The 26,416-nt window shown below is 56.9% G+C and overlaps 3 protein-coding genes across 3 annotated transcripts; 1 reads left to right on the forward strand and 2 right to left on the reverse strand.

Moving 5' to 3' along the window:
* Positions 1-339: 339 nt before the first annotated feature.
* BTK (Bruton tyrosine kinase) lies at positions 340-8,745 on the reverse strand. The gene is made up of 18 exons (XM_059824300.1): positions 8,590-8,745; positions 8,318-8,416; positions 7,983-8,051; positions 7,325-7,406; positions 5,605-5,733; positions 5,431-5,498; positions 4,728-4,909; positions 4,342-4,404; positions 4,024-4,078; positions 3,613-3,695; positions 3,377-3,504; positions 3,156-3,230; positions 2,628-2,799; positions 2,137-2,353; positions 1,420-1,484; positions 825-943; positions 548-705; positions 340-411 (listed from the first exon to the last, which is right to left on the reverse strand). Exons 1-18 carry the CDS (start codon positions 8,728-8,730, stop codon positions 340-342), a joined length of 1,977 nt encoding a protein of 658 aa, XP_059680283.1. The 5' UTR covers positions 8,731-8,745.
* Positions 8,746-12,979: 4,234 nt separating this feature from the next.
* Positions 12,980-15,741, forward strand: RPL36A (ribosomal protein L36a). Its single transcript, XM_059824427.1, has 5 exons — positions 12,980-13,008; positions 13,312-13,417; positions 13,660-13,727; positions 15,461-15,583; positions 15,668-15,741. The coding sequence occupies exons 1-5, from the start codon at positions 13,006-13,008 to the stop codon at positions 15,686-15,688; spliced, it is 321 nt and encodes a 106-aa protein (XP_059680410.1). The 5' UTR covers positions 12,980-13,005; the 3' UTR covers positions 15,689-15,741.
* Positions 15,742-17,215: 1,474 nt separating this feature from the next.
* Positions 17,216-23,141, reverse strand: GLA (galactosidase alpha). The gene is made up of 7 exons (XM_059824403.1): positions 22,975-23,141; positions 22,465-22,639; positions 22,057-22,234; positions 20,450-20,541; positions 19,370-19,531; positions 18,590-18,787; positions 17,216-18,367 (listed from the first exon to the last, which is right to left on the reverse strand). Exons 1-7 carry the CDS (start codon positions 23,139-23,141, stop codon positions 18,104-18,106), a joined length of 1,236 nt encoding a protein of 411 aa, XP_059680386.1. The 3' UTR covers positions 17,216-18,103.
* Positions 23,142-26,416: the final 3,275 nt, after the last annotated feature.

Here is a 26,416-nt window from a genome sequence, read left to right on the forward strand (position 1 = left end):
GGAGGCGTCGGCGTTGGGAACCGTTTATTGTGCACAGGCCCGGCTCGCCGCCGCCTGCGGAGTCCGACGGGGCTGGCCGGCGCCGCGGCCGTCAGGGGCCCTGCCTCCGTCCTTGGTTGTGAGGGGCCGTGCCGGTGACAGGGGCTGCGGTGGCTGCACGAGGGCCCCTCAGACCCCTCCTTGCTTGGGGGGTAGCCAGTGCCGTGTCCGTGACAGTGGTGCTGAGGTACCGTCCGGAGCGCAGATCTGTCCCGGCAGACGGTGGGGCAGCACCAGCCCAGTAGTACCAGCCACCAGCACCAGGCAGGGGTCAGCAGTCCGGGCCAGCCTAGCCTGGGGTCAGGGCTCCTCATCTGTGATGTCCAGGATGCTGCCCAGCAGCGCAGTGAAAGTGGGGCGCTCCTCGGCCTTCTGCCGTGCGAGAGGGGGGAGCCCTGCTGGAGCCTGCCAACCTCCCCAGCACTCCCTGCACCCTGGGGGAGCTGCAGAGCCGTGTCAGCCCCCCCAGGGCAGCTGGGCGCCATCACCGAGGGTGAGAGCAACTTACCTCATGCCAGCAGCTGTACATGATGGCGTAGACCCGCTCCGAGGCCTGCTGCGGCCGGTAGAGGCGCAGGCCTTGGATGACATGCTCTGTTGTCTCACTGTTATTAAACCTCTCATAAGGCATCTTTCCCAGAGAGTAAACTTCCCACATCAGAACGCCTGTTACAGGAAATGGCAGGGACGGTTTATGGCATGGGAGCACCTGTGCCTGAAGCTGTTTTGCAGAGGAGTTCACTGTTGTTGACCCGACTTCCGAGTCATTAATGCCATGCTCTTACCAAAAGCCCAGACATCAGACTTGCTGCTGAACTTGCTGTACAAAAGCACCTCAGGGGGAGACCACCGCACTGGAAACTTGGACCCCATGGAGCTTGTATACTCATCATCTAGAACGTACCTGCAGCAGATAAATGGATCAGGGTGCCTTTCTTGGATTTCACATTTCACTCCTCCATGCAACTGACCAAGCAAGCCCAAAAGGAATTGACAGCTCTCAGAGTGACCAGAGGTTGCACTCCACATGAGTTTCAACGTGCAGAAATGTCCCTTCGCAAACAAGTACACGTTAGTCAAGATTGGGGAAGGGATAGGGTGACACAGAAGCATAGCAAAAAGGGGATATGGAGAGAAAGCTGCAGCCAGGAGACTAGAGGTGGGGGAAGGAAGCAGCAAAGAGAGGGGGAAAAGGGAAGGGGGAAGTAAGAAAGGGATTGTGGAAAGTGGAGAGGCAGAAGGTTGAGCCAGACAGATGAAGCAGAAAGACAGGAGAAGACAGAGGAAAACCAGAGCTGGAGGATGGTGGGGACAAAGACTAAAGCGTAGAAGAGACTGAAGGATGAAATGTGGGATTGAGTCAGGATGTATCTACCAGACCTGGAAAGGCCAAAATCTGATACTTTCACAATTCCTTGGTCATTCACCAAACAGTTGCGAGCAGCCTGTGGATGGAGATATGGAAGCAGTCACTCCTACCTGCTCCTGCCTCTCCCATCCCCCTGTACCATCTGGAACTTCATCTCGCTCCCCACCCACTTAACACTTTGCCTCAATTTGTCCTGCAATTTCACCTGGACTGGGGCAAGCTACAAAGTCCTCAGCAAAGATAGCAAGAAAGGCCTCCAGGCATCCTGTTTATCTACGGAGGGGCAACTTCCCTGGTGGGATTTTGCCTGAACAAAGCAGCACCAGGCAGAGATCAGGTACGGCACCTAGCAGGACTGCAAGCTGGCAATGCCAGCCCAAGGCCTGACAAACTGCAGGCTCAGCTTTTCATGGCGGGGAGAAGTCCCTTTTCATGTCTGATGCTGCCTGTGCTGCCTAATGCAAACCCTGCCCTAGCCACAAATGCATTTCCCGTCCCCTGGAAAACTACCTAGTCCTGACCTTCCTGCAATCTCCACTGACTCTCTGCAGAGCAGTGACTTCAGAGCATCCCGCCCATGCTCAGGTGGGCAGGGAAGCTTAGAGGGATGTTCTGTAGAGAAGGCTGCAGAGCTGCCTCTCCTCATGTTGATGAACTAGCTGGACCCTGTCTAGGACATGCTGTGGCTGTTGCTGAGCTGGAGATGTGTCCTTCAGCAGCAGCCCTACCAAGTCTCGGTGCAGGAACTGCTTGGATTCCAGGTACTCCATAGCTTCACAGACGTCCTTGCACATCTCCAGCAGCTCGGCAGGCTGGAACCGCCGCCGAGTTTCCCTCAGGAAGTTCAGGAGGCAGCCATTGGCCATGTACTCGGTGATGATGAAGATGGGACGCTGCTTGGTGCAGACCCCGTAGAGCTGCACCAGCTTCTCATGAGACAGGTTCCTGTGTTGGGGGCAAGAAGGGCAATTCTGAGCATCTAGAAGGCCAAGCAGCAAAAAAAGCATCTTGTGAATAAAGAGAGTTTGGGAAGGGAAGGTGCTCCTGGCCCAGCTGACGGTGGAAAAGCTCACTGGGGAATCAGCATGAAGGCAGTAGGTTCTCAGATGCATTTTGCAGAGTGTGAGGCTGTCTGAGACTATTCCTCCACACCACCCAGGAGTGCAGCCATTCTGGCAAGGCATATCCACCACTGACCTGCAGGCTGCTCACCACTTACATCATGACTTTGGCTTCATCAATAAACTCGTCCTCTGACATGGAGCCCTCCCTGATCATCTTGATAGCAACGTTGTACTGGCCTCTCCATTTCCCGTACTTCACCACGCCAAACTGCCCCGTCCCCAGTTCCTTCAGGAAGGTCAGATCCTTTGGGTCAATCTCCCACGACCCTAGGACAGAGAGTGCAAGCATAATGCAGGTGCAGGTGACCTCCCTGCAGGGTGCTCCCAGTCATCTGATCTAGCAAGCCCAAGAAGAGCTCACAAGCATGTGCTGCCTGAAAAACCATCCCCAAAAAATCCATGAAATCTGAGACCTGTTCCTCCAGGGGATGTTGAGCAAAGTAGCTTGTGGTGTCTCTGGTCAGTACTGTCACCAGAGGGCCAGGGAGTGTTGGGAAGTGATTCCTCAGAAGGCTGTGAGCCCTGCTGCCATGGGACAGCCAGGATCCCAGCCCCGGAAATTTACTGTCGGTAGAGACAGGCCCTGCAATCAGGGAACTGTGAGGTAGCCCAGGCCAGCTTACCATAGCCGAGGCCAGCTGTGGAAGGAGCACTTTTCTGGTGTTGAGATACGGGGTACTTCAATCTGGATATGAGCCCTGAAACACAAAAAGGTAGATTGCCACATCACGCTTACCCGCCACGTTCCAGTAGGGAACACAAGCCTCCTGCATTCAGCGCAGGAAGGCGAGGATACTGTCATGTCAGTAAAAACACTGCTAGCCTCACTCTATCCCCCACTGACCGGCAGAGTTGTGCTGATGGTACGTGATGAGTTCCGGGATGGTGTTGAACAGGTGTTTTTCTGCCAGGTAATACTGATTCTGGGGAGTGCAGCACACAACGTAATGGCGGATTGTGCCTTGGGGGTCTCTGGAGAGACAGTATGTGGGTTAGGGCCATGGGGAGGACAGGCAGAGGGTGAGGAGTGCCTGGAGGGGCCCTCTGGGGTAGGAACAAGCTGTTCCTGGATCCACTTACACAGAGGACTTGGCATAGACGGAGACAGTGTATTTCCCTGTCTTGCTGGTGGAGTCTCGGACAATGAAGCCCCCTTCCTTACCCTAAAACAGAAAGGGAAGAGGGGACAGGGTAGTTGTGGGGAGGCGTGACTGTAACAGGCAAGACTTAAAGTGAGTGAAGATCACAGCATGGCTAGAGAGAGGTGCGATAAGTCAGAGGAGTCCTACTTCCAGTCCCTGCCTGGGGGGCCACCTCCTGAAGTGCCTGCCAGGAGCAGGTCACATTGGGGTAGAGATGGTTCCTGGGGCTGCTGGGGCGACACTCCCCTCCAGTGCAAGCCAGGGTTGGTCCCATGCTGGACACAACATGACAGCAGCCCATGGAGGGCTGATGTGTAGAAAGGACCCAACCTTGGGAGTCAGCACTTACCTCCTGTTTCAGCAGTTGCTCCGCTTGGCTCCGAGTGATATTCTTTGAGTACCACCTGGAACAGGGACACAGTCATCAGGGACATCACCACAGCCATCGCTGTCCCCAGCCTGGTCTGACCCCGACCCAGACAGGACAGGTGGTGCAGGGAGCAGGGCAGGTATGGCTGTCACGGGGCCAGGGGCTCTCAAAGGGTGTGCAAGAGGGAGAGCGACCCAGCCAGGCTGGGCTCACAGACTGCGTAGGTTAACAGAAATGAATGTAAAAAGTCTCCAACCAAGCGCAACTTGCCACGTCCCTGCACCTTCTCTTACTCACTCAAAGATCTCCAGGGAATTGCTGGTTTCAGTGACATAGTTGCTGGGGATGTATCCTTCCCTCCTGCAGGAGAAAAGGGGCGGGTCACACACTGATGGAGGAGGCCAAGGGGAAAGCAGGTTCCTGCCCCAGAAGGCTGAGTAGAAATGGGCTCAAAAACATTGGCGCAAACCTATTTGGGTTCATGCTTGGGGAGGGCTGATACCACAGCCTGCTTCAGTCTCCCTCACCCTCCTCATGTGCCGTCCCACGCCGGAGCCCGCAGGCAGGCAGGCAGCCTGTCCCAAACCCCGCGGTGCTGAAGAGGTGTGTTTGCCCACCAGTGCCTTGGCACCAGGAGAGGGCACTATTGCGGGGCTAGTGCTGCGGGCAGTGAGAGCTCTTACCCGTTCTTGTCACGGGCTTTCCACCAAGGCAGGTGGCTTTCCTCCAGGATGAAGTACTCCTCGCCCTTCTGCAGTTGCAGGTCCTGTGCGTTCATTGGCAGGTAGTTGTAGAGGGCCACCACCTTCTTCATCTCACCTGCTGTGCTGGGGGCCGGCTCGGGGGGCAGGGGCTTCATCACCATCTTCCCCAGAGCGAGGGAGAGCATGGGACACGGTGAGGCTAGCAGACACACTGTTTCCCAAGCGAGACCCTCCCCAGACCTGGCAGGGCAGTGGGCTCAGGCCAGGTTAGTGCAGCATTCGTCTCAGCTCCCACATGTATCTCCACCAGGAGACCAATACCCCCCCAGTGCTTTTTATTGCAGCATTTCCTCCTTGGAGACCCATACTCACAAAAGGTAAGTGTTTTGGCTTAACCCATGACTCCTCCACCCTATATCAGGGCTTCTCTATCCTCCCAGCTCCCCCTGGGAAACCTCAGGGGTGAGATCATTTGACTTTCCTCCAGGCCTTTGGGCTCCATCCCCTGGTTCAAGCTCCTTCTCCCTTAGGGCACCATCTTGACATCCCTTCTCCAGAGCACAGCCCCGGCCTGTACATCTCTGAGCAATGCCCTGTCAGTTGTTGAACATGTTGGCTTTTCCCAGGTAGACCTTTCCTTAAACACCTTGGAGCAAACCCACATGCTGACGCTGGCCCCTACCTGGTCCTCCTCCGGAGTGGGGGGAAGAGGCTTCTTTGTCTTGCGATGCGACCGCCCAACTTTTAAACCTTCAGAACAGAAAAGGGACTAAGGTGAGAAGAGATCCCCGGTGTCGTGCTGCGGTGGTCCCCAGGGGCTAGGGATGGGGCAAGGGGAGGGTGCCCAGTGTCTTACTGCCATTCCGGCTCTCCAGGATCTGGCAGCCCATGGCATTCTTGGCTGTCTGGGAGCAGCACAGGTACTGGCCATCAATCCAGAAGCAGGGGTGATACTTCTGTACCAGGTCGCTGTTGTACTGGATCACTGTGGCACAAGAGGGGAGATGTGTGTGACCCCGAGCTGTGTCCCGAGCCCGCTGCAGAGACCTCTCTGCTCCCTGAATGCAGATGATCAGCCCCATTAAATCATTTCACCCTCTGCTGTGCTAGTGATACACAGTCACACGTGGGCCTGCTGCTAGGGTTTCCCTCAGCTCATCGCTTGTGTTTCAGTGCTGCGGCTACGCAAACCCTGTGCCACAAAACCCCTAATTCAGGGAGGGTCAGGCCTTTCCTCTCAAATTTGATCAAAGCTCTTCAGCAGCTCTGCAAAGGGATACGAGCAAGCTTGGAGGGCCAGGTCCTGCTGTGATCGGCCCTCCTGCCAACTGAAACATCCAGCATCCTCTGGGCTGCTGAGGCCCATGGCTCACAGCTCTTTTGAACCCTTTTTTTCAGAAGTGGAGAGGGAGACCAGTGCTGTGCCTGGCTTGTCCATGGGGAGAGCGGGGCACTGCCACCATCCCCTGCCTGTTCAGAGACTTCCCTTGCTGGGAGACCACTCCCTTGCCAGGCAGGCACTGCCCGGCTTCCTCGTACTTCTTCCCAAGCTAGAGGGACAACTGGATGTGCCTAAACACCACCGCAGCATTGTGCTGTCCCACAGCAGCTCTGTGGGGTGCAGAGAGCCCCTTCTCTAATAGAGCAGGATGAGGGCATCCCAGCAGCAAAAGGCCAGCATTTTCTCTCCCCTTTTCTCTGTGGATTTTAGACTGGCTTCATCTGCCACAGCAACCCCCCTCCCATAGCAGGGAAGTGGGGAGAGGGCTGGCTGCCTGCCGGGGCAGAGCAGCAGGGCTTTCGTGAAATAACCGACTTCCCTCTTATCAGCCTGCTCTGCTTCTGCCTCACTTGGGCAAACTTCCCTGTGTCAATTTGAGCAGCTAATCTCACCCCAGCAGCACTAAGCCACAGAAAGATACACATGCACCAAGAGACACATACGGGCAGCTCCAGCAGATTTCAGCCAACTGCAAGCACCCAAGTCCCTCTGCACAGTGCTGCTGCAACACACTCTCAGCTCGAGGAGGTAGCATCCATGCAGCTCAGCATTAGCTCAGCAGCACCAAGCAAGGCTCAGGATGGGCTGGAAGAGACGCACCCTGGCTTCCAGCAGGCTTTTTGTCTGTGTTTCCTAAAGCACTTGGGGCTCTATCCTCGCCTTGCATGCCAGTACAGCTGCGTGGCCACACCTGCTATTTCCTCTTGCTCTCAGTAACTTCTAAGCTTGCTTGAGATAATTTGGAGCAGGCTTGTGAGAGGGCAAGAAGCCTCAGCCGAGGTGGCTGTAGTGCTGCAGAAGTTAGAGGGTAACAGAGGTGAGGGTCCACCTACCCTGAGCTGGAGCGGCTGGTGTCAGCTCAGGGATGTTAGGGAACAGGCATGTGGGGGCATGGCCTTATGAGTGTGCTCGTCACGGGACAAGTTTCTGATCAGCGTTTGCTCTTCCGTAGACATGGGATAACATAACCACAGGATAGCAAGCCCCCGGAAACCCAGCACTCTGGGTCATGCCGCACGCACAGCCAATTGCCTGTGTTTGCTTTCCGAGGGAGCCGCAGAGCCCCCAAACTCACCGCTCTTCAGCTGATGGATCCAGCGTTTGCGCAACTCCTCCGTCGGGGAGAAGACATAGAGGGGCCCTTCGTCGTATACCACCTGCAGGACCACACACCTCAGCATCCCGGCTGGGGGTCTCCCAGAGAGGATGGGGGGAGCCGAGGCTTGCGGCCACCCTGAGCAGCTGATGCAGAGCACAAGCCGTGCCGGTGTGTGCTGGCCCCGCACGGTGCTCTTGGGACCATGACGGAGAGGTTATAAATAAGCCCCCTCCCCCGAGACTTTCCACTTCCTTCTCTGACTTTCAGTGTGTCGGGGCTGCGGGGCTACGCAGGGTGCCACCAGGAGCAGGCAGCTGGGTTGGGGACTGAGTGGGCAGCCAGCAGACAGCATCCGACCAGCATTGGCCAGGGGACCGAAAGGGGCAGGACAGAGCTCAGAAGCAGGTTTCCATCTAAGCAGCCTCCTTAAATAGAGCTGCCTAAATCCTCGGGTCTCGCAGGGGCTCACCTGCCTGCCCCACGCAGTGCGGACAGCAGCAGGGCATCCCCAAACGTGACACCTGGCACTGGGGCAGCGATACTGTGTTTGGCCCCAAGTCCCTCTGGGGTCCTCCCCCCAGCACCCTGCAGCCGGGCAGGGTGGACCAGCAAAAGGGGTGCAGTGAGGACTCACCTGGAAGGGGTAGGGGAACCGTTCGATGATTGAGATCTGCTCCATGTTGTTGTAATCCTCTCCTTTCCTCTGGAAGAGAGAGGCAGAGATGGGCGATGGCATCCTGCTGCTTGGCTGCTGGCATCTCCACAGGGAGCCACAGCCTTTGGCATCCTCCTGCTCCCCCGGCACTGCATCAAGCCGGACCCCTGGTATGGTACGGGCTGTGGGTGCAGAGACCCCTATGCCAAACAGGGCTGTCCCCCATTCCCACCACCCCAGGGCAGGGCAACTCTTCCTACTTCCCCAGCGAGGGGACAGGGGGACACAAGCAGGGACCCCGGGACCTTCCTCACCGGGACCTGTCGCTCAGGCGGAGGGTTGTTTTCAGGCACCACCGTCTCCACACAGGTGATCTTCTCAATGTCCACTGAGCCCTTCTTACTGCCCCGGCGCTGCAAGAGATGGGGCTCGTTCGAACAATCGCCAAGGGGAAGAGCCGGGGAGACTCAAGCCGACCACCGTCCCCATCCAACCACCCCTTGGGCTGGGTGGTGGTGAGGGACAACTGGTGACCCATGGGCACTGCCACTGCACAGCCCCTGTGGCCCTGGGGCCACCGACTCACCCCCCGCTCAAAGTCATACTCGTAGTAGGACAGCTTGCTCTCTGTCAACAGGAATAGGCGCTTCTTGAAGTTGAGGGGAGATGTTTTCTTCTTCTGCTGCGAGCGCTTCAGGAAGATGCTCTCCAGGATGATGCTGGCCATGTTGGCCCCCCCGGCTTCCTCCGTGCCGTGCTTGCTGGGTTGCTGTGGGCACGACAACACTGACACGGCACTTGCTCAGTTAAAAACCTTCCCACCACTGGACTTCGCTCAGGTGCACTCTCCCCCCTGCCTGAGGGGCAGCCAGGGGGTGCTGGGAACCCCACGCGGGGAATCAGCTTGCAGAGGTGTGCAGGCAGGTCAGTGTAGGGTATTTGCAGAGTGACCTCTCCCTCTCCTGTCCCCTCTCCGATGCCACGCTGCAGACCAAGCCACCACCCAGCTGGCTTCGGCTCCCGCCTGATGCTGGAGGGCCCCCCCCCGGGTGTGCAGACAGACAGACAGACACAGTCGGTTGGAGGGGGAGGGAGCCGGGGAGGCTGCCAGAAGCATAGCCCCGGGGAGGAGCACAGAGCCTGAGCAGTGACACCCAGCAGGCTCCCTCCTCCCCCTCCAGCATCGTGTGTGTCCCCGTGTGTGTCTCTGTGTGTGTGTGTGTGTCTGTATGTGCATGTCGGGGGCGGGGGGGGGGGGGGCAGTTTCCTCCTGCTGCACCGCAGGCACTTCGTACTGGGGACGTGCTGACTTGGCAGTGTGCAAGGGACAGCCGCGGGAGGCCAGTCCCTAAAAAGTTGTGGGTATGTCCTGGCCCTGAATAGCCACAGTGCTGTGCTGCCGAGAGCACAGAGTAGCCCTAAAGCCATCCTTCCCCTCTGTGTCCATGGAGCCTACAGGAGTGCAGGGATGATGCTCAATCCCTTTTCCTCCCCCGTGAGCAGCACTTGCCAGAAGCCAGGCTCGAAGGGCTACCTCCAGCCAGCAACCAGAGGGGCTAAATCCTCCCTCAGCACTCCTCAGCAAAGCACTCCTGAGCCTCTCCAGGGATGGTCAGGGCAGGAAATGGCCTCTCCAGGGATGGTCAGGGCAGGAAACGGTGGTTCAGATGAGCATCCCTTGTACCATTGCTGCCCTGCCTTCAGGGGGCTGGAAATCCACCCTGGCCCATTTCTTGGAGCAGCCCGTCCATCTCACCCTGTGCCCCTCCTTGCTGCACCCGGGCACCGCAACACCCAGATGGTTGCAGCACCCCACAGAGCCGCGTGGCTGGAGCTGTGGGCTTCTCCTCCTCTGGGGGCTGTAACCAACACCTGACTCCAGCCTGGACAGAACGGGGAGCTGATGAGCTACCTGGAGCCACTGCTGAACTGTGATCCCCTGAAGCCCTCCTCCAGGTTTTCTGCCTTGACCACCTCCATGCCCTGCTCCCTCTTCACCTCCACCTTGTTCCCTTTTTTCTCCTACAAACACAACTTTGGATGGTAACCTGGGAGAAGCTCTTTCCCTTCTCTGCTGCCCACAGCCTGTCTCCTCCGGGGGAAGCTCACATGTGGGCCAGAGTCAGAGGTTGAACCCCCTGCTACCTGGCTGCGCAGCCCATCTTCTTCCCCCTTGCAGGAGGCAGACGTTGGCTCACTCACGACAGGGACCAGGTGGGGACTAAAGATGCCAGGGACTGGTCCCACCTGCTATGCCTCTCTCCAGGGCATGCCCCAGCCCAGGGGCAGGAACAGGGGCATCCCCTCATCTGCTGGCAATGCCCAGACCCTCCCAGCACAGATCCTGCTGCTGCACTCCTGACACTGCCCCACTGCTGTGGCTATAGCCAGAGAGGCTGGGGACAAGCATGGTTCCCTCCTCCCAGGGTCCACCCTTCCCTCCCCTTGTGGCCCTCATGGCTCAGGCCTTTCCGGCTCCTTTGGGTGGTTAAAAAAAACCCCCCAAACTTAAAAAATGAGTCGTCAGAGTCTTTTAGGAAAACCAGCAGCCTCTGCTGGCTGATCCAGGCCTGGGGAGGAGGGAACTGGGGCCCCTGCTTGGGGACAGGGCAGGTGGCTGGGGGGACCACTGACCCCAGACTGCTGGCAGGGTGGTGGGCAAGCCCAGAGCAACCCCAGCATCCCCCTGTAGCCCCATGCCTCAGTTTCCCTAGCTACAAAATGTGGCTGCTGGTCCTCTGTCCCAAGAGCAGGAGGGCTCCCATTGCCCACCCTGGCACAGACACAGGGGCTGAGCAGAGCAGCCTTGGGCTCCAGCCCATCCCGACTGCAATGTCAGGTCCCCAGAAGCTTTACCTTGAGTTGCAGCAGCTGGGACACTGCCAGGAGTGCCAGGCAGATGGGACACGTCTTCGCTGTGTCCTCTGGGACAGTGCCGCCAGAGAGGAAAGGATGATGAGTATCTCAGAGGGCTGTTCTGCCCCAGCATGGCACAGCCACCCTGTCCTCAACACAGCCTCCCTCTCCCCAGCACTGCCACCAGCCCCACACTGTCCCTGCCTGTCCTTCGGGGTGGTGGGTGCCCCGTGGGACTCACCCCCGCAGCCAGCCATCACTGCCACGCCGTAACAGCAAAAGTGGTGAGTGGGTGGGTGGAAGCATGTCCTGTGTGTCTCCCCCCAGCTAATGTGACTTCCTGCCACTGTCACACCTCAGCCCAGCGTGCTCTGACACCACCACCAGGCCCAGCACGCACCGTTGGCCCTGTGCTGCTGGACGCTGTGCCCCACCATGTTCTCGGGGCCAATCCCCCACAGGCAGGCTCCCTGGCTGCCTGTGTCCTGCCAAGGAGCTGAGCCTGCCTGCCAGCACTGGTTGATGGGGGGCGGGCAGGGGGCTGGCATGCTCAGGGCAAGTGGGAAGGGCTACGAGGTGTTTGGGAATCTCAAACTCCACAGCTCCCGTGTTTCAGGTGCAGCCCGGAAGGTGACAAAAATGAAGGGTGGGAGGGACTGAGGAGGGAATCTCACACATGGGAGAGACTCGGGAGCAAACCTGGAGCTGTGCTCCAGCAGCACCCATTGCAAAAAGCATGATCAAGGGGTTGTCAAAGGCACTGTCAGCACCCCGCCCCCCTGCTCTGGAGCACCCCTGGGGTCCCTGGCACCCACACACCACCCTGATCCCATCCTTTGCTGCAGCCCCAGAGCCCCTGGCACCCACACACCACCCCACTCTCCCGCTCCTGTGCAGCTCTGGGGTCCCTGACACCCATGCACCACCCTGACCCCCTGCTCCAGTGCACCCCTGCAGCCCCTGGCACCCACACACCACCCCACCACCCTGCTCTGCTGCACCCCCATGGCCCCTGGCACTGTGGTCCCATAGCAGCTGTCCCACCCCCTGTCAGATGCGGCCTGCTCAGAGCTGGCCAGGCTGCGGGACAAGGCTGAGCCTTCCCAGCTCAGCTCACCCACAGCTTGGCAGCATGTGGCCTGTGCCCAGGACAGCTCTCCCACCCCTGGCAGGTGCCATGGCCCCTGGCACCACCGAGGAGGCAAGCAGAGGTGCGAGGCCACAAGCAGGTGCCACATGGAGGCTCCTGCCTCCCGCTGCCGCGGCTCCCCCCCAGCGACGTTAAGGGCACCCAGGGCACCGCCACTCTCGTGCTCCCAGCCGCGCCTCTCCCTGCGCCACGCGGTGCCGGGACACAGATCCCCCGGGCCCTCTGCGCCCTGGCGCACTCACCGAGCCCTCCCGCTGCCGCTCCGGCCAGCCGGGGTCCCGCTGCGCCCGCTGCCCTGCGCCCGCCCCGAGCAGCCCAGGCGGGTCAGGGTGGCTGTGGCGGCAGGGAGGCACGGCAGGGTTGGCCGCGCAGGGAGGAAGGACGGGGCCGGCCAACCCCACCCTTTCAGTTCCTCTTTTTTTGGTTTCTGACTCAAAAGCAGCAGCTGTGTTTCCTCCTGGAGACAGCCGGGCCACCTCCGTGGGGCCGCCAGGGCTCCGGCCGCAGCCGGGGCCTGCCCCGCACGGAGGGGACAGGGGGCCCGGACATGGCGCCAGGGGTGCGGGGCCGGGGCGTGGGGACCGGAGCGCAGGGCCGGGACTGGGGCCGGCGTCTGGGCTGTGGGGCGGGTGGGGGGCAGCGCCATGTTCCTGCTGGCTGCCTGCCCCTGCTTCCCACGTCCCACACCCTGTGCATCCCACGGACCCCCCCACCCCAGTCACCCCCTGGCACTCCCACAGCCACGGACCCGCACGCCCTACGCCCCTCATTCCCACTCCTCCGCAGCCCCCTACCCCGCAAACCCCGCACCCCCCAGCCCCCCCGCGCCCCCCGCCGGGGCCACCGCCCCTCTCTCCTCCCACCGGGAGGGGGCGCTGCAAGCCCAGCGCCTGACAGGCCGCTCGCCCTCGCCGCGCACCTCCTCTCTATGGTTCCCGTGCTCCCATCTGCTTCCGCTTCCGGGGCGCTCCTTCCCTTCGGGCTGCCGCCGACAAGATGGTGAGTGCTGGCGGCAGCGGGCTGCGGGTCCGACTCCATCTGCTGCCATCCGCCCTGGCGGCGGCTTGCTCCGCCCGGTGGAGGCGCTGGCCGCTGCGGTGGGTGCTTGGCCGGCGGCTAAGCCAGGTCGGGGCGGCGGGGGGAGGCCGTAGGCCCGAGATGGTGGCGCAGGGCCTTCCCGAGGGGAGGGGAAGGGCGCTTGGCAGCGCCGGGGCGAGGGGGCCCTCGGAGCGCGGCGTGGCGTCTCTCCAGCTCCCTGCGCAGCTGCTGGCCGTGCTGACTGGCTTCTCCCTGCCGCTCTAGGTGAACGTCCCGAAAACCCGCCGGACCTACTGCAAGAAGTGCGGCAAGCACCAGCCGCACAAAGTCACCCAGTACAAGAAGGGGAAGGACTCCCTCTACGCCCAGGGTAGGGACGGGTGCGCTCCGGGGGCTCTGGGGCACGGCCCGCGGGAAGTTGCGTGGGGCCCGGGTGGTCATGCCCCGTGCCAGGCTGATGGTTGTGGGCCGAGCACGCGGCTGTGGGATAAGGGGGGATTGCTTCCTATCGGTTGTGCAGCTGTAGGCTGAGGTCTGCTAGGGTTTGGTAAGAGTGCCAGTTGCACTTGTAGCATGTCTCAGTTGTCTAAACAGAGCTATTTCCTCCTGTAGGAAAAAGACGCTATGACAGGAAGCAAAGTGGCTATGGGGGCCAGACAAAGCCCATCTTCCGTAAGAAGGTGAGTGGTGCTCCTGGAAGGAGGACCTGAAACTTTCTTGGCAATCCACACGACCAGCTGAAGAGGGACATTTCAGCCTCCTGCAGCCTTGTGGTGTTCCTGTGCTAAAGATGTGTTACTGCAGCTCTGTGCTAGTAGTGCTGTCTGGGGAGTGTAAGTTCCCCATCCACATCTGCTCATCCTCCGTGCTGCTCCTGTCTCATGTAGATGATCCTTTTTTTGCAGGAGTGATGTAGCATATGTTTGTAGAGCAGGTTCTGCAGGGAACCTTGATGCTGTAGGGGAGCGGGGTCTTACTGGAAGTGATGATTTAATGAAAGGAGTATTTTCCCCATTGCTTGCCAAAGGGGAAGAGTACAGCGAAGGGAAAGGGAGCCTGTTGCTTGCTTTCCTTATGTTCTTGAAGTGTCAGTATCACTGACAGCTTTATCGCTTTTATCACTGAAGCTTTTTGCCAGGTTTGTGAGGCTTTGCATAGTGAGGCTACCTTCACTGACAAGGGTATGACAGAAGTGAAGCGTGTGCAACTCTTGGGCATTCTGCAGAACACGACATCGTTTTCTTGCAGTCTGCTGTCTCCAGGGAAATCCATATCACTGAGCCAATAAATGAGAGCTGCTGCATTAAGCCTTCCCTGAGAGTCTCAAAGCAGTAGTGGAAGGGCAGCAATGCATTCTGTTAGAGATGAGTTGCAGAAACCTGCTGCTGTCATCCTTCCTCTTCAGTGTGGGTACCTGGAACTGTAGTCTTGCAGCATGTTTTCCCTCTGTGCCTCTACATACCTCCTGCCAAGGAGTTGGGAGGGGGGAGGGCAAAATCTGTGGTATTTACAGCAGGGAAGCAAAACGCGATGGGCTGATTCGTTACAGTTTTTGTGTGAACTGTTCAGTTACACTTACAGAGCTATTTGGCTCGCTGCTGGAAGGCCCTGGTGTTCTGTTGGAGATGTTCAGGAAGTCATCCAGCAAGAAGAAGAAAATGAGACAGCAGTTATTTGAGTTGACTTTCTGCCAGGAAGTGAGGAGACCTTGCAGAAAATGCTTCTGCAACCAGGGTACACAAAGCAGCCATACTGCTCTCGCAGTTTGGCACTGTCCACCTGTACCTTGCCATCCCCATTTCTGTTTCTTCCCAGTCAGCATTGCCGCATTACCTGGATGACTGTCTGAAGTTTTTAACTGGTGGTTACAGCTCTGTCTAACTACAGTAGCCTCGCAGCTTTAGATTCTTCCCTCTGTAGTCTTTTGAGTTTCATCTAACTTCTCAGTAGCTGCGGGTCTGCACTGAGCATGTTGTGTCACTGCTCCTTCCAGGGAAAGTTCGTCAGTGGTGCCGCTTTCAGGTGTTTCTTCTGCCTGGCTTTCTGCTGAACTTTTCCTGAGCAGTGTCAGTCTGTTCTCCCACACTGCAGAAGTGGCTGTTCCTTGGTGTGTTCACTGGCACAGACTTCCTTCCAGCATGGCTGATGTCTGCAGGGGACCAGCCCTGCCCCACTGAGGGCTTTTGCCTGTGTCCTTTATTGTGAAGGTACAGATCCACTGTACTCCTGTACTGGTCCTTAAGGTGCCTTCTCGTTTTTAATGGAGGGAGCCTAACTGCATTGGTAGTCTTTACACTTTAAGAACAAGCTGCTGAATCTTCAGGAGAGCAGATAACAAGCTTTTCCTGAGAGCAGCAATTTGTCTGCTTGTGGACATTTTGTTCATTGATACGGTCTGCTACTCTCCTCCCAGGCTAAGACCACGAAGAAGATCGTGTTGAGGCTGGAGTGCGTGGAGCCCAACTGCAGGTCCAAGAGGATGCTGGCCATTAAGAGGTGCAAGCACTTTGAACTGGGAGGAGACAAGAAGAGAAAGGTATATTTGTGTACCAAGAGTGGCTGAGAAAGGGTGGTGACATTCAGTGGTGAATAAACTCACTCTGTCTCTTCCTTTTTACAGGGCCAGGTGATCCAGTTCTAAGCTCCATCCTGCTGCTTGTTATGGACCATATTAAAGTATTTGGAAGTGATCCATTGCTTGTTTTTGTGTATCGTGTTGGTGGGGTGGGACTTGCAAGTATATCAACCCAACAGGAAGGTTTTGCTTGCAAAGGTGCTTAGTAAATGAACAGTTGGTAATATGAAGGCTTTTGAAAAAACCCTGCTGATGGCTGGGATCTCCTTACTGTGTAACCAAGAGGTGTTTTAGAATATACATAGAGCCTGAGGCTTTGATGGATTTTTGCACCAGTGGCTTCTCTGTGTGAGCGTTGTGCTGTTGCTTTTCTCCAGGTTTATTTATGAGCTTCCATGGTAGAAGGCTGTCTTCAAAAGGGCCTCTAAACTTCTGCAACTTGTTTCATTTAAAACAGTTCATGTCTCTATTGTAGTGGTTCCATTTCAGGAATGCTATGGTGAATTTGAATTGTTGGTAGATGGAAGTAGTGATTGAAAAAAAAGCAGAGCTGCCTCACTAGGTCTTTTTCCTCTCTAAGCCATTGCGCGGGAGGAGAGGCAGGTAAGATTCCTTGCACCCAGCAATGGTTTCAACACAGTAGGGGCCAGAGTAATCTGAACTCCCCCAAAAAGCCCCTGCACTTGGCGGTAGGCCACTCATTACGAACAGGGAACATTTGTACTGCCCTAAGGGACAACACGTGAGCAAAGGCCCTGGAGCAGCTAGTGGGCTCAGTATAAGAGGTTTCATCTGATGAAGCGTCACCTGCACCATTAGGTGGTAGTTACGTGCTGCGGCTCAGCTATGACCTGCGTGTGGTGGCTGTGTTATGGTAGCTGAGAGACAGGAGAGGGACAGCTTCATGCCCATGCCCCCAGCTGCATACTGTCACACTGAAACTGATGGTGTGACAGGCCTCGTCTGCCTGCTCCCTGCGTCTGACTGCTGTTGGTGCCTCTTAGAATTTTCCTTAACAGAAAAAGCCCAAGCACAGCACTGAAGTTTCAAATGAGTGGTGACTGATGGGCAACTACAGAGTGCATGGTACATTATAGGACAGCCTCCTCTGGCCTTTAATGGGATCATCTACTTGTGGCAGCTTGTGAGTAGGAAGTCCACTGTCAGCAGGTGCTGGGAATGCAATGCAGAGCTCTCTTAAGAGTAACTTTCTTGTAGTGGAAATAGAGCTGGAGGATGGAGAAATGCCTCATGACATCTTCATAGGGACTGAGAGCGCTCAGTTACCAAACAGTAACAGAATTCGTATTTTTGTTTATTCAGTACTGGCTGATGTGATTGGTGTCTTCAAGCTCCTGCTGCTGAAGCTGTTAGCAGCAGTGGCTTTGGCCTCTGCCTGTGAGATGGACTGTGGGGCTGCATCGTGTCAGCTTTACTGAGTGCTGTTTGTAGCAACCACGACAAATTTCACAAGAACTTAGTGACTGAACAAGCTGGCCTGTTTTCTAAAACCTGATTTCATTTCAGATACTATGTTGTACTCGTGAACAGTGGAACTAAGAAAACGCTTAGCCTTTTTAGGGGACATTTTAATCAACGTGCTTAATTGCAGAAATAAGAACAAATCAAGATATCCTGATTGCGTAAGTAGTTGGAAGAGAACATACTTGTACATGCTGGTTGCGTAAGTGATGAAGTATCCATCTCCCGTCTCAGAAGGACTTGTGTTATTCAACCTAAAGGCTACTGCCAGCAGTGGAAGGCAAGCACACAGGTATTTCTGGAAGGCAGCTCACTGAGGAAGGGCACCCCAGTGGCCCCATGAAGGGTGGAGAGAGAATTGTCATCTAAAGGGAAGTGACAGCCACAGGTGAGAGGAAGACTGCTGGGGTAAGGAGAAACCCTCAAAAGCTGAGTCCTAAGGCATGATACTTAATCACATTTACACTAAGCAGGCAGCTGCCAACAAAGTTGCTAACAAATGCAGTGATTTAGGCCAGTCCCTGAGTTGTCAGAAGGTAGTAGTAGATGTCCGTGCTCTGAGGAGGGTGTTGGGTTTCTTCAGTGGGGATAGGAGCAGCTTTTCTTGTTCTTGGACTGTGTGCCCTGGACTGGAAAAGCAAGAACAAGGCAACCAGGGTGTGTTTCCCTATTGTCCCTGAAATGCTCAAGGAGAGCTGTATCCTTTGCATTTCTTTGGTTGGTAGTGGCAGAGTCATTAACAGGAGTTGCTGCCCTGCTTAGGGCCCTTATAGCCCCTTGGAGAAGGAATTAGGTGCGATGCCAGAGAAAGGGTAAACAGAAGAGAAGCAGCGCCCTTTTCTCCGTTATCTCTTGGTGATGGAGTGATGGGTATTTGTCACATCAGGCTGAATGCCTAAGGAGAGAACAAAGGCACCCCACTTGGAGGAAGGAGACAGGCTTCTTGTCACAAGAAGTTTAGACAGTCCAAGGCTCACAAAAAGATTGTCTTCGTGGCTCCTATAGTGCCACTACTTTCAGCAGCACAGTGCCTGTTGGGTTCACCTCCACGCTCAGGGAGGACACCCAGCTGTAAACACCCCAGTCCCTGCTGGCTGGCAGGACCTCCCGGACAAAGCACGCTGGGTTGCAGGCCAGCCCATTGCCGAGGAAGGTGAGGGAGAAGGTGAAGTTCTGGGGTCCCCCAATCTCCTGCTGGTTCAGCACTGCCACAGCATAGGCTCGGCCAGACAGGGGTCGCTCCCACAGCTCAAAGTTCTTGTCCTGCCAAGGAGAAAATAAACCCAGGGCTCATGTTAGTGGAGGCAGAACTGATCCTCTTCATGCCTGTCTATTTAAGCAGGCTTCAGGAACAAGTGGGCTCACTGGGCTCCTGTTCCCAAACCCTGAGCACTCCTCTATACCGTGTGGCCCCCTGGTGTCCCCTTTCTGAGGAGGCTGGCTGCCTGTGCCCCACACTGCACCCCCAGCCTGGTCCTGCCGTACCTTGGTGATTTGGTATCCCTGCTTGCCCAGCAGATCCTGGTTGATGGCAATCACCTCTTTGTTCTGGAGCAGCCACTTGGCCTCAGGACTAATGTGCCGCAGGTCATTGGACATGAAGAGGGGAGCTGCCATAATAGCCCACATTGCCATCTGAGTCACTGCCTGGTTCCAGCTCAGCCCGAAGTTTCCAATCACCAGCTAAGACGAGAAAACAAAAATGCCCGGTAACGCTGCCTGCTGAGGAGAAACTGGGCCACCAATCTGAGCACTGGTAAATGACAGGATGCTGAGGGTGGGACCCCTATTTGGGGACTGGTTAGATAGGCTGAGCGCCAGGAGCAGGACCAGCTGGTTGGGAAAGGCAAGGCATGACTAGCGTGGCAATTTAGGATGAACAACTGGTGGAAGTAAAGAAGGTTCCTTAATTGGCTACGTAGCGTTTAAGAATCTGCTTTTGGATGCAGCTATTCCTTCCTTGCAACGCTGGCACCCAGGGATTTTCACTCTGCTGGGAGATCAGCACTTTGGAGACTGTCTCCTGCTGCTGTGCCTGTGTTCTGAACTGGCACTGCTTGTGGAGGCTGCATCACACAGAGACAGCGCTTCATTGGTACTGTCCGTAGCTGTAGTTCTCTTTCCCTTTCCAGCCAGGGACCCTCTCATTAAGTTCCTGATCCTAGGGCCCCATCAGAGCCCTTCCCTCCCCATCCTTCTCAGCCTACAGCTGAGTAAAGGATTTTTTGGTGGTGCTGCAAGGGAGGTGGGCATTGCTCTACTTGCCATGTCAGGATCATTCCAGCCCCCTGGCCCAGCTATCTTCACAATGCTGTCCTGGTGAAGTGCTGTCCAGTCCAAGATACTCTTGATGCTGCTCCAGGAATCATAGACATCAAAAAAGTTCCTCCAGTGATTGCAGTACTGTTTGATCTCTGTGTAATTGGGCTGCCAAAACAATGAGTGTGATTAGCCAGAGAGCCTGGCTGTAAAAGAACAAGACCATACGCAAGGCTTGACTGGATCAGGGATAATTTGGGGGAGAACTACGATAACACCTTCCATCACCAGCTATCTGATCTAGTGCACGTTGGTTCCCTAAGATGGCTTGTGCCCAGTAACTCCAGTCTACCATGTTCCAGAAAACACTATTGCTTCCCTTGGGAGAATAGTTGTGGCCACTTAGTTCTGTTAGGAAATTCCTTTGAGTGCTATTTTACTGAAGGTGTGATGGGGCCAGTGGGATTAAACTGCGACATCCCAGTAATTACTGCCATTTCTTGGGTTTACACCCTTTGGTGACTAATGCATTTAACTCTCAGTGGGAGAGAATGGCAGCATCCTGTTGTGATGGCACAGGGGAAGGCAGCTATGGGTGGAAAGCAACATGTCAGCCATGGACCCTGGCTGGCAGAAATCTGTTGGTAAAGAATGTGGAGAATTCCTATTAAATAGGCTGTCCTAAAGTCTCTCTTCTAGTCCCGTAAGGCTGACTCTGCAGCACTCTGAGTCCAGGAGGAATAACAGCGAACTATCCGCTAGCTGTGTGTCTGCATTGCCAATGTTTTGTTGCTTGGTTCCTTGGAGACGGAAAGCAGACGGATACTGCTGTGTTCTTTGACATGCTCCAGCTGGGCTGTGCCTTCATGCTGCAGGATCCTACTGAATTCTTTTCAGCAGAGTAATGACTGGTCTCAGGTATACGTCAGGGCTCTAGAGGAAAAAATGGGTTTCCTCCACCTTACAGTCTTGTTCTCTGACAGACCAGAGAGCAGCAGGTTTCTCGGGAGGCTGTTTTGCAGTCTTACTGCTTTTCTGTTCTTCCCACTTTCAGACCCAGGATAAGCCTTTAGAAACACTCCTTACCTGCTGCATGGGCCTCAAGTAGAAAGGCCACTCACAGGAGTACACAATGCTTCTTCCAGTCTTGTTCAGGGCCAGAGACATGCTCCTGTAACCTAAAGGAAGAGGACAGACAGCGGTTACACAATCTCCTTGGTCAAACAGAGGAACTAATCCAATGTCACAGGTTCAGGTTTCAGTTCAACTCTTTCAAAATCAAGGCTGAACACATGCTCATGACTGAAATACAGGAGGGAGGACAGGGGAGCTTATAGTCTGCAGCCAGTCTCCTGCCTCCCAAGGACAAGTGAGCATCACAGCTTTGCTACAGGTCATGGGCAAGCTTACTGCTCCAAGACTGCTGATCTCTTTATACATAGAGCCATGGGAAGAGGATGTGGTTTTGCTGTGTGGCATTTTTTCCTCCAGATACCTGGGAAATACAAGTTGGTATCTATCAAGCTGCTGGGAACAGCTTCGCTGGGTAACATTGCAGGAGTATGTTCTCATGAGGCATTTGCGCCATACGGACTGGGCAGGAATGCAAAAGCACTAGCTTTTTCCTGTCCTTAACAGCCCTGTTAAGCCCCTTTTAATCAGCAGAGAGGGAACGAAAAGTTTGCTCTCTCCCCTGGAACTGCTTCAATACAACTGGATTGTGTCTGGGTTACACATATGATCCAACAAGATCTTTCAGCTCGGCTGTCAGTCACGGTGCTGAGCTGTACTCCTGGCTGCGGCAGCTGGCATATGCCCCACCAACTGGCTTCAATGGGACTGTCACTTGGGCAGGTCCTCCCTGCCAGGCAGAGCCAGGACTGCATGCAGGATTCCCGCTGCCAAATACCATGGTGCTGACTGTGCCAGCAGCGAGAGTGCAGTCAAGAGAAAACCACCTTCCGAGCTGCATCGTTCTTCCCACAAATCTGCTCCTGTGGCACTGGGATTTGCTGTGCTTGCAGAGAGTCTGTAGCTGAGTCCCCCCAACACAGTGAGCTACTGAGCTTTCAGCTGCTCACTTGCCAGCCTGTGTGCAAATAACTTCTGAACTGGTATTTACACTGGTGTGCTTTAAAATGAAAACCCCAGTAGGATTTTCATGCCAGAATTCCCTTCTTATTTTTCTGTTAAAAGCCCTGATAACTGCCCTTTTTATAGCTGACACAAGCTGTTCTAGCATCAAGCTGATCTGCACTGACAAGGCCTCACCAAAGGGATTAAGGGTTAAGCGTGTGAAATGCTTTGAGCTCTTCAGTAAAGGCACTGCAAAAAGGCAAAGCCTCTGCTGCGTTAAGGGCTAAGGCAGCAGTCTGCAGAGAGCCCCCAGAGTATGCAGTCAATGTTTCCATTCTTGGCATGATACGGTCTCTGGTGTAACAATGCTGCTTTTTCAAGCTGTGCACACCAGTGAAAGCTCCAGGAGGCTGAACAGGTGAAAAACACTTGGGCCAGCAACACTCGCTACATTGGCCTTGGGAACAGAGTCTCATACCTGCTTTTGTAAGCAAATGCCTTAAATGAGTATGCTCAGGGAAAAGCAACTCCCTGGAGCTCACCCTGGGCCTCGAGTTGCTGCTGCTTGCAGAATATTCCCATCCCCTGACGCAGTGCTGCCTCGAGCCCACGCCTACCTTCTGCCAGCAGCTCCAGTGTGCCAGAGTTGCAGCCGTCAAACTTCAACAGGTCCACGCCCCAGGAGGCGAACGTTTGGGCGTCCAGGTCGTAGTGGTTGTAACTGCCAGGGAAGCCAGCACACGTCTTGTTCCCGACATCACTGTAAATTCCCAGCTTCAGTCCCTTGGAGTGGACCTGCGCTTGCAGACAGAAAGAGAACTGGGGATGGGGCAACCGCAAAGCAGGAGGAAGCGGAGCTGGGCCTGCAAAGGAGCAAAACGCTGCTCTGGCAGGCAAAGCCTTAGCTCAGCAGCTACACAGCTGGTCCCCACCCAGCCCTCCCTCTCCTCCCCTGCTCCCAGCATGGCTGCAGGTCAGGTCCCCAACAGCAGCCACTGCCCTACACCACAGTGGGTGGCACTCACGTAGTCTGCCAGCCTGCGGATCCCGCTGGGGAACCGTTTTGGGTCAGCCTGGAGCCTGCCGTGTTCATCCCGTGTCGGGGCCATCCAGCAGTCGTCAATGCAGACGAACTCATAGCCTGCATCCCTCCAGCCCTCGGCAGCCATCACGTCGGCCATCTCCATGAAGAGCCGCTCGCTGGGCACGGGGAGGCAGCGCGACCAGGAAAGAAAGTGGAGAACGTGGCAGCCCGATTTCTAGCACCGACACGGCAACCGTGCCGCCCGTTCGCCAAGGGGCTGGGCCGGCTGTGAGCACACAAACGGCAGAGGAGTGCGGGAAAGGGCCCGGCACGGGGCGAGCCTGGCTCTCTGCCCTGGCACGGGGAAGGCACACAGGGTGCCAGGGGACAGGGCCGCAGAGCATCGCACCGGGCCGGCTGTCCCCGGCCCTGACACCCCCAGGGCCGGTACCTGGGCTCCCCCGGGGCCGGGCCCCGGGACCCCCCCGCCCGCCGCCGCCGCCGCCGGTACCTGACACAGCGGCGCGGGTCGGTGGCGCAGTCGGTGCCACAGAGGAAGCGCTCCCAGTGCAGCCACCCCATCGGCGGCGTCCGCGCCAGCCCGTTGTCCAGCGCCAGGGCCGCCGCCAGCGCCGCCGCCGCCAGGGCCCAGCTTAGCGCACCCCGCGCCGCCGCCATGGCCGCCAACGAGCCGCCGCGCCGATGGGCGGTTCGACCGACCAATCGCCGGGCGGCTCCCGCCAATCCCGGGTAGTGGGGCCCACCGCGGCCCGCCCTCTCTCCGGGCGGTCACGTGGGGGCTGTGGTCACGTGAGCGAGGCGGAAGGGCACATGGCGGCGGGCGTGAGGTGTGGCCGGTTTGAGGCTTGTGTGGGGTTGTCTGCTCGGTGCCGGCCGGGGGACGTGCGGGCAGGGCCGGCCTTTCCCGGTTGCTGCCCTGAGGCCGCCGTGAGGTGCTAGAGAGGCTGCGCCCGGGGTGGGAGCCTATGCACGCACCTCCTCCCTGCTGCCAGGCCTGGTCCTGCAGCAGCACGGCCCGTGCCCGGGCTCAGGGGTGCTGGAGTTGCCCGTAGGGGCCTAGAGGGGGGCTTGGGGCTGCCTTGAGCACAGGGGTGGGGGGGGTTGTGTGTGCTTCTTGGTGCCAATGCTGACTGTGTGAGCACAGGGTCCTGTGGAAGAGGCGTTAGTTCCCCATGTTCCCAGGGCTTGGTTTTGGTTCCAGTCTTCAGCCCTGCCTCAAAACCTCCTGTGAGCAGCTCCTGAATGAACCCTCTGATGGTGCCTTCCTCCTCAGAGCGCCTTCTTCCCCCTGTTCTCTTTCCTCCTCTGTCACCACTACCCTCTTACCCGTCTGGGTTCCTTCACCTCTCTGAGATGCACCGCTGGGTTCGTCTTCCTTGCTTTGCCTTTTACCTTCAGCTCCTTGACTGCGACAGCTTGTCCAACATCTGTGGAGGAGGAGGGGTTTGGTGTTACAGCGTTTCTTTTGACAGCATCTTGCGCCCTGCCTGTCCTGGCTGCATGCGATGTTTGGAGCACAGGCTTTTGGGTACCTCGGCTGTGCTGAGGAGCTGGCAGGTCTCTACCATGAGCTCAGGGTGTTTTATGGTACTGTAGGTTGGGAGGTAAGGAAGGGGAACGGGGTCTCTGCAGAGCCTGGCTCTCCTCTTGCAGGGATCCAAAGATCAGAGTGAAGCCCGGGACTGGATCCAGCAGTAGCAAGAGGCTGATACAGAGTGTGGGGTATGGCCAGGCTGTTTGCTGCTGCCCTGCCTGCTTGTGGGGATCCCTGAGGGGCTGGATCCAGCGTGTCTCTGCTTGGGGTACCTGTGCCCATCCAGATCTTTGCACTCAAAAATTGTGGTCTCTCTTCAAACAAGTTCAGCCACAAGAATAAGTCATAGGCACTGGGCATTGCCCTGTTTGCACCAGTAAAATCAGCTTGACTGGGGGGGTGAGATGAGAACATCTGGAAAGGGGCAATGCTGGTGTCAGGAGGACCCAGAGAGCTGTAAGGGGCACCTGCATCCCAGTCAGTGTCTCTGAAATGGATGCCAGATTTAATTCCTGTTTTTGCAGGAGTCACACAGCTGTGAGCACTGCTGGGCCTTATCCTGCTGGAGGTACCAGCATTGGCAGCATGTGTGGCCTGTCAGTGAGGCACGGAGGCCCTCACTGCCAAGGCAGCAGTGAGAGCAGTGGGAAGTGGGAAACAAGGAGCCAATTCTTCCCCTCTGTGCATCTCCCCCCAGGCTGGACCAGCCCCTGCAGCCCCGCTGGAGCTCTTGTCATGGGCCCCACAACTGCAGGAGGAGGGGAGCAGGATGGTACTGCTGCAGGGCTGGGGCTGCCATGGTGTTGGGCTCTGGGTGCTGCTGGTGCACGGGGCCATTGAGGCATCTCGCTAGGTGTCCTCCGATCCCTGCTCTAGCACATCCAGGGAACAAAAGCTCTTCAGAGCCCTGGTTTGATAATTGCTCCTTGTTTCAGTGATGGGGTCCTCCCCCTGCCCCTTGAGGGGCTGAAGCGCAGAGGCTTCTCAAAGTCAGACAAAACAAGCCACTTTGGGGGCTGGAAAACCACATCACTTTTTTCTTTTTCTTGTGCAAAACCACAGCCCAGAGCCAGGCAGTTATCCTGTATTCCCAGGGCTCAGGAGCACTGCAGGGTTGATGGCTACTTGTCTCTGGGCTCCAGCCCTCCCTCGATGCCCCCTCCCAGGTGTCCTGCCTGCCCCCAGGAGTACCTGGCATACCCACACCCCTTGGGCTGGGGAGCATGTGGGGTGCCCTGTGGCCTGCATGTGCTGGCTGGCTTCCCCTGAGCCATGCAGGCTGGTCCCAAAGCTATGCTGGGGGGTGGCAGTGGGGGCATGGGGTTTGACAGGGCACTGGCAAAGCCCCTCTGAGCAGGCAGAGGTGACAGGCTGTGGTGTGATGCTGCAGCTTAGATGGCAAGGACACACTGAGGGCCAAAGTGCCCCTTGGCTCCTGAGGCTCCTCTATTGGGGGTCCATGCTGGCAGAGCTGTTCTGAGGGCTGGAGTGCTGGCACAGCCATGCTGCCTGAGCGTCCTACACCTGGACCTTCCCTGTGGTGGAAGGATCCTGCCCCCACAGGGCTAGCCACAGGGAGTCTGCAGTCCTGTGAGGGCCCTGGGCACCGTGGTGTGGCCAGATCCCAGCAGGGCACGCTGCCAGGCCAGCTCCTGGCACTTTCCTCATGCCTCAGTTTCCCCATCTGTAAGGAGCAGCCCTGGCCCACTCAGGACTGGCTGACTGACTTTGGAGCTTGATATTTTCTTTAAAAAAAATCCATGTCTGGGCAATGTGTGAAGGGTGTTGAGTGCTCAGCGCCCCGGCAGGGCTGTCGGCTGTTCTTGCTGCATTGAACTCATCTGGCTCCAAACCTGGTGTCCTGAACAGCGTGGCACATGCTGACCTGCGGGCATCGGTCCATCCGGGCAGGGTGGTTTGCTAAATGTCTGGCAGTTGGTGTTGCCCCAAGGCAGCTCCAGGCTGTGGGTGCAGGCAGGAGGCCCTGGTGAGGGAGGTGGGGAGGAAAGGAAGGTTTGGTGTACCAGTGCCACCATGCGCAGTGGTGGAGCTCGGCTCCAGCAGGATCAGGCCCTCTGTGGTTGGCGGAGTGGGGACCTGGCTGGCATGCCATTACAGTGCCTGGCCAAAGGCATGTTTCCTCGGCCCCACGCAGGCATGCCAGGGAGCCCTTGGGGCTGGTGAGGGGCCATGCTGCCCCAAACCTGTGTGTGCCTGTGGCTGCCTGGCCCTGGGCATGCTGTTGGCATGGCTGTCAGGAAGCTGCCAGTGCCGATAATGCTCATTTTACTGTCTGGGAGTCTGGTTAACCCAGTGTAACTCCATTAACTTCCATTTAAACCAGCAATTAACTTGGCCATGGCTGTTGGTCCTGTGCCTACGGCTGCTTCCCATGGTG

Source organism: Gavia stellata, chromosome 14, assembly GCF_030936135.1.
Source record: "Gavia stellata isolate bGavSte3 chromosome 14, bGavSte3.hap2, whole genome shotgun sequence".
NCBI classification, from domain to species: domain Eukaryota; kingdom Metazoa; phylum Chordata; class Aves; order Gaviiformes; family Gaviidae; genus Gavia; species Gavia stellata.